Raw genomic sequence first — 7381 nt, 5'->3', positions numbered from 1 at the left:
AGGACTGTCTCTGCTTTGCTTGGGTAATTTCGCAGAGATTGTGAATTGATGAGGATGAATTGCAGAGGATATGTAGGATTCAAATTGGAGAAATGCAGCTTTGGGCCTGCACATGGAAAAAGGGAACAATGCCGGTGTTATCACAAAACCTGTACTAGGGGCTGCAACCAAGCAAGATTTCATGTAACTGTTTCAGACCAGACTTTAGACTAGGAATTAGCCTTCCTAATCAGAGAGGGCTCTCTCACAGGCTTTTGATAGAGAATTAATCACAACAACAGAGGGCTAACTCTTCACACACTTATGAAAATATAGCTGGTTGGACACATATGAAATAAGTCTTCATTGGGCTATGGAGTCTCTCACATTTAATAGACAAAATCACAGTCATCTCATGGAAGTCAAGGCTCTCTGCATCAGATGTTCAAACATATTTTACCTAAACCAAAGCTTGCTAAACATACAGGAAGTCAGAGCATTAAAAATGAATTCTGAGTGATGTTCAGACATGCTTCACCAAAACCCACAGCTTGCCAAACACACAGGAAGTCAGAGCATATAATATGAATTCTGAGTGATTGTGCTATAACAAGGCTGTAAAAAGAACATTAAGAAACTAAACCACTATCACACTTGAACAACATAATCCATAGAGAATCTTGAGAAGAAACAACCTGTTTTATCATTACTGTAACAGTCTTTACATAGGCTCAAAAAACTCTGTTTTTGTATATAGTATCCAACCCCCATTACATCTTAATTTCCTCTATTTATATGAATACATTCCTCCCTTTCTAGAGGGAGCTCGAAAGCCCTATTAACTACTCCTACATGCTACTAACTAATGCATTAATTACAAACATGCTGGGCTGTAATTACATAAAGTCCTAATCAAACTAAAACACTAATTCTTTCCTCCTCGCAGGCTTGATGCTTTCTTGAATGTTGTGACAGCTGTCCTCCTTTAGTTAAGTTGAGATGGTTGAGCTTACAGATGCGATGAATGCTGACTTGGGATGCTTGAAAGCGCTGATGGCTCATTTAATGACCAGAAGGTGTGCTTCTATTTATCGGTTTCTGTCTCCCAACATTCTCCTAAAATATAGCAGCCTGCTCCCAAATCTTTTAATAACCCCAAGTATGGAATGATGCCAGGTTTCTGATATGCTGCAGGTGGTATTTGATAGACAGCTGTTCCTCTTCCTCAACTCCCGCTCATCGTGTCAAACTAGCTGCTCACAGTATCACACTAGCTGCCCTGCGCTTTAAATCATCACCTACAGCAGTTTCGTAGCGCGCTACGAAACTGCTGTGTGATTTAAAAAACACAGTCCTCCTTTAAACTTCTCACAAAATTGAATAGCTGATGTTGCCAATCTTCGGTTTCACCTTTGCTATGCTGAGATTCAGAATCACATTCCCTGTAACATGAACCTTCATCAGATGAACCAACTGCAATTGATGAAACCACCATGATTTTACCATCCCACTGACTCAACACAGTGTCATATAAGCCAAAACAGAGCAAGTTTGCTAGAGATATGCTATCTGCATAAGTGTGATGGGGAGGTATCTGAAACCCATCAAGCAAAGGATGTAATCCATTGTTTTCAGCCCGGGCTATTTGGATGGGTACAAGACAAATAAGTTGACAGATCCAGTTTCCAGAAACATCAATGTTAAACAGATGGTACAAACCATGGTTGCCATGACGAGCAATGGCATTATCTTTCCCAAATTGCATGGTATCAAAATGTGGTTTATATATATTTGCATCATTGAATCGAACCTGAATGGCTGCATTGGTTGATGATGCAATTGCTAATCGAAGCTTATAAAGACTGTTTTGTTCCACACCTCTTAGCTGGAATTTTATTTGCCTGAACATCCTCAACAGCATATTTATCATGTACTAACAGTTGTCCAGTAATATATCCTCGTTCTGGTTTCTTTCTAAATAATGGAGATTCAGGCCACCCATAAGGCCAACTTTGTACCTCCTTTATCATCTGTAACTTTGCATCTTGCCACAAGGAGAATGGGTGAGCCTCTCTTGATGAAGAATTAAGATAAATGAAGACTGGGCCAAAAACCTTTTGCCACGCTTCTCCAGAACGAAACTTAGGACATAGCTCTTCACCCGCATAATGAGCACTATGAAACATTGCAAGCGATGTTGGCCCAACATGGGATGTCAAGTTTTGTTTTATTGGACCTCCATTACGAAATTCATTGCTAGGAGTGATGACCCAGAACCCAACCATGGGATCAAAGCTGATCCATCCATGGACTCTGTTCTCCCTATTGTCACATGAGTACTGGTACTTATCATCTACCTCGCCTTGAAGGCTAGGGTTCCCAGGATTTGAGAGAAAAACTGCTTCAGGATATGTAAGTATGTTGCATCTGTTTGGCATCCGATCATCCAGGGATGGCATCAATATTTGCTTGTTATCAGCAATTGCCATGTAGTGAAATCTGTCTTTCCTCAATTTGAATGTAACACGAGTTTGATTGAGATTGAAATCTGGCCACCCCGTTGGACGCTCATATATCGCATAGGTGTAAAACCCACTGCTCCCTCGAAGCAAAACAAACCTTTTGTCTATATTTAATGGCACCATCTTCCAACTGCTTGAAGGATTGTATGGCCTGAGGAAAGAGACTTCAACCTTATCCTTGTTAGCCTCGACCACTTTAAAAAATATCGCACTTGGCACATCAAACGTATCCTTCCCTCCTGGCTCGTTCCAATTGAGATCCCAGTATCCTCTGTTCGTTTCTTTGTTGAGAATTTCGAGCAAATTGTCAAGCCCTCCATAACGTATGCTTGTAATTATCCCCGCTGGTTTTGATATGGTGACTCGCACAATTCCATTATCTAATGCAATGTGAGCACCCTGATCCACAAAATACACATCGCCCCCCTAACACTTCCGCTACAGAGTGCAGAACTAATAGCATACTTATCAAAAGTGTGATAACTGTAATCTAATGTAGCACAAGTCTTCGGAGAGCCATGGTTCTTGGAATATTTACAATCTCCCTCTGAATTTAACTTGTGCTTTGGTAATTCTTTAAACTCCAAAAATTCTGTGGCTGGAAATCACCAACATCTTCAGCGATATTATCCAAGGAAATGTTCTTCAAAAAGGACATGGCATCACCTAGCATGTAACTTTGAGCTGAAATTCTGATGAAGCCTGGCTTACAGCTTGAGAAGTTTCTTGGTCGCCAGCTGGAGCATGTAACCGGCACGTTACCACGTTTGTAGAAGATAATATCTAAATAATACCATCCACCTTGACAAAGGAAATTCATCTATTTCGAACTCTGCCATTTGCGCCATCCTTCTTTTATTTCTATTTAATGCGCACTCACCCTTTTAACGACACCAGTTAACCTAAAACCAGCTCTTGTGCCACTAATAATGGCGGCCTTGTAGCATATAAAACTACTCGACACTTGGCATTAATCACCGCATTTGAAAAGAGCACTTTCATGTCTTCAATATATGCATTAATAATGAACCAACGTGCTCGATAATACTCAAGACATTTTCATTTATATCAGTCATTTTAAAAACCCCTGTATTTCTTAGATCCATCCATGGTGCCATCATGTTCTCCAGAAAGCAGGGCGGAATTAATAACTCCATTGGTGCTAGCCAATATCAAAGGCTTCTTTCTTCCATCCATTGTCAATGCCTCAGCCAGATTTAGACTCGATATGCCCATTTCTTAATAAACCACCCCAAATTATACTAAGCAACAACATAGCAGCTATCTGCTTTTAGAGCTTCAAAGTATTTCTGAATTCCTTCATGGACAATTTCTACAAGTTTGAAACTGGTCCCAAGGTCTGTCAAAACAATTACCAAGTACTCCGCAGCATGAACAAGGTGTGAACATGAACTTTATCATAAATATTTTTCAAATCTTTCAATCCATTGTGGCGCCCTACTTTGTGAAAGAAGTTACAGATTGTGAAAAGACAATCCCAAATGTCAAACACTCTATGACTTATAAAATTTAATAGATTCTTTGTCTAGAGGATTCAACACAAAATCTCCTGCAAGTCTCCCACATTAGTATGTACATCTTTCACAATCACCCATGAGCCAGAATTCAGAGATAACTCCCTTAATGTATTTGATGGCAATCCTACAATAGCTGCATCATCATAAGGTGTCTCCTTGAACATACTGTCACTGCTCTCATCAACATTCCTGGAGGGAAGTAGAACTCTGTACAATAAGCATGCTAGGATTTGGACCTTCACTGAAAACTCAAACAAATCCCCAGTTTCGTAGCACGCTACGAAACCACTCAAACAGGTAGCGCTGCGAAACTGCTAAAAAGAATTCTGGCGCTGCGAAAATACCCTGACTTTAAGCTAGACTAAAAAATTTTGACAACAGCATTTTCAGTGATAACAGTGGCTCCACTTGGGATAGTGTGCCCTTGTGGTGCGCTAAGAACATGCAGCTCCAGTGCCTCGTCCATTTGTGACAGACAGAAATTTGCTTGACCAGCATGACTGTAGGAGAAAGAAAGCTACATCTACTGAAAAATAAATGCTCAGTCAACCTTGAGCTTATTTGCAATTTACCTACCTACCTACCCTAACCATTTCAACTTCTTCAGCTCAATCAATATGAAACTTCCAATGCAGCCAATCATTAGCCTCATCTGATATTTGATTTCTTTGACTGTCCTGGAGTTCAGGGTCAATGTGATAGTGTGATGACCGCTGCCACTGAAATCTTATCTGACTGTATCGGATTTCAGATCCAATGTGATAGTGTAAAGACCATTGCCACTGAAATAGTCTCTGATCTTCATATGAAAACTGAAACACTGGAGAGTAAAACTCTTCCATGTAATCAGCTATAGGGTCCCAAAACACATGATCAGCTTGTCCTTCCTTGAAACTTTCCAGCTGTGCAAACTGATCTTCAACCACAGTATTCAGTTCCTCAATCGTGAAAGAGAGAGGGACCAGCATAGTCTCCATGCGTTCAGCCATAAAAAATTTCTGAGAATAATAATCATGATCAGGAAAACTGTATGCCTGAATTTTTCCTTCTAAACCTTCAATTTCTTTCTCAATATCTTTGGCAATTTCATCAAAAAATTTCATCTTATCCTCTGACTTGCAGTCAAAGGATTTCAGATATGAAGATAAAGACAAAGAAAAAGATTCATTTGTTTCTTCTGTACTATGATCACTATTCCATTGTTTAAAACCTTCAACTGAGGGAGAGTCTGCCACCTCCTCTGTCCTATCTGTCCATTCCTCCAAAAACATAAGCCAAAGGTCTTGAAATGACTTAATGGATTCGGCAGGCAAGCATTCAACCCACTGTTTGCATTTCCCTTTAAGTGAATCATAAAATAACATAATGCAAACATCTTCATGTTTAACTCTAAGAAGCTGTGTAAATTCACAAAAATCTGATATATGATTCAAGGTTAAACTTAAATCCTCTCCGTTGAATTTTGGACCATTCCTTAGAAAGTATGCATCCTTGGGAAAATGATTTGGGAAACCATGAATTCCTGAGAAATCAATGCATGCATACCTTGAACAAAGATGAGCAGCTTCTGGGTCTTTCATAACTCCAGTGGAATCACCATGAATATATAACTTTGAATTCTTCAACAATGGAGTCGCCAAGGTAGTTTTGCAGCCTTGAAAATCATTTGAACTCCTGCTACCTTCAGAAATTCAATCTTAAGCTCCCGGCAGACGCACCAAAATGTTATCACAAAACCTGTACTAGGGGCTGCAACCAAGCAAGATTTCATGTAACTGTTTCAGACCAGACTTTAGACTAGGAATTAGCCTTCCTAATCAGAGAGGGCTCTCTCACAGGCTTTTGATAGAGAATTAATCACAACAACAGAGGGCTAACTCTTCACACACTTATGAAAATATAGCTGGTTGGACACATATGAAATAAGTCTTCATTGGGCTATGGAGTCTCTCACATTTAATAGACAAAATCACAGTCATCTCATGGAAGTCAAGGCTCTCTGCATCAGATGTTCAAACATATTTTACCTAAACCAAAGCTTTCTAAACATACAGGAAGTTAGAGCATTAAAAATGAATTCTGAGTGATGTTCAGACATGCTTCACCAAAACCCACAGCTTGCCAAACACACAGGAAGTCAGAGCATATAATATGAATTCTGAGTGATTGTGCTATAACAAGGCTGTAAAAAGAACATTAAGAAACTAAACCACTATCACACTTGAACAACATAATCCATAGAGAATCTTGAGAAGAAACAACCTGTTTTATCATTACTGTAACAGTCTTTACATAGGCTCAAAAAACTCTGTTTTTGTATATAGTATCCAACCCCCATTACATCCTAATTTCCTCTATTTATATGAATACATTCCTCCCTTTCTAGAGGGAGCTCGAAAGCCCTATTAACTACTCCTACATGCTACTAACTAATGCATTAATTACAAACATGCTGGGCTGTAATTACATAAAGTCCTAATCAAACTAAAACACTAATTCTTTTCTCCTCGCAGGCTTGATGCTTTCTTGAATGCTGTGACAGCTGTCCTCCTTTAGTTAAGTTGAGATGGTTGAGCTTACAGATGCGATGAATGCTGACTTGGGATGCTTGAAAGCGCTGATGGCTCATTTAATGACCAGAAGGTGTGCTCCTATTTATCGGTTTCTGTCTCCCAACATTCTCCTAAAATATAGCAGCCTGCTCCCAAATCTTTTAATAACCCCAAGTATGGAATGATGCCAGGTTTCTGATGTGCTGCAGGTGGTATTTGATAGACAGCTGTTCCTCTTCCTCAACTCCCGCTCACCGTGTCAAACTAGCTGCTCACAGTATCACACTAGCTGCCCTGCGCTTTAAATCATCACCTACACCAGTTTCGTAGCGCGCTACGAAACTGCTGTGTGATTTAAAAAACACAGTCCTCCTTTAAACTTCTCACAAAATTGAATAGCTGATGTTGCCAATCTTCGGTTTCACCTTTGCTATGCTGAGATTCAGAATCACATTCCCTGTAACATGAACCTTCATCAGATGAACCAACTGCAATTGATGAAACCACCATGATTTTACCATCCCACTGACTCAACACAGCGTCATATAAGCCAAAACAGAGCAAGTTTGCTAGAGATATGCTATCTGCATAAGTGTGATGGGGAGGTATCTGAAACCCATCAAGCAAAGGATGTAATCCATTGTTTTCAGCCCGGGCTATTTGGATGGGTACAAGACAAATAAGTTGACAGATCCAGTTTCCAGAAACATCAATGTTAAACAGATGGTACAAACCATGGTTGCCATGACGAGCAATGGCATTATCTTTCCCAAATTGCATGGTATCAAAA

General features: G+C 39.8%; 1 protein-coding gene across 1 annotated transcript; it reads right to left on the bottom strand.

Annotated features, from left to right (window-relative positions):
* Positions 1–1832: 1832 nt before the first annotated feature.
* On the bottom strand, positions 1833–7371 carry LOC149171265 (uncharacterized). The gene is made up of 3 exons (XM_089425905.1): positions 7017–7371; positions 3776–3861; positions 1833–2927 (listed from the first exon to the last, which is right to left on the bottom strand). The coding sequence occupies exons 1-3, from the start codon at positions 7369–7371 to the stop codon at positions 1833–1835; spliced, it is 1536 nt and encodes a 511-aa protein (XP_089282031.1).
* Positions 7372–7381: the final 10 nt, after the last annotated feature.

This window comes from Pinus tabuliformis, chromosome 4_2, assembly GCF_031772625.1.
Source record: "Pinus tabuliformis cultivar Carrire ecotype Pingquan chromosome 4_2, CPIR1, whole genome shotgun sequence".
Lineage (NCBI taxonomy): Eukaryota > Viridiplantae > Streptophyta > Pinopsida > Pinales > Pinaceae > Pinus > Pinus tabuliformis.
Note: the sequence above shows the minus strand (reverse complement) of the source record. Positions and strands in the feature narration are given on the sequence as shown.

What these genes read in the sequence shown, in the direction of transcription:
- LOC149171265 (XM_089425905.1), bottom strand. Translation starts at nt 7,371, where the DNA reads ATGCAATTTGGGAAAGATAATGCCATTGCTCGTCATGGCAACCATGGT. An exon ending in TGAATCTCAGCATAGCAAAG is followed by an intron (nt 3,862 to 7,016) that starts GTGAAACCGAAG and finishes TTGTTTTGACAG; the next exon opens with ACCTTGGGACCAGTTTCAAA. An exon ending in TAAAAGCAGATAGCTGCTAT is followed by an intron (nt 2,928 to 3,775) that starts GTTGTTGCTTAG and finishes CGGAAGTGTTAG; the next exon opens with GGGGGCGATGTGTATTTTGT.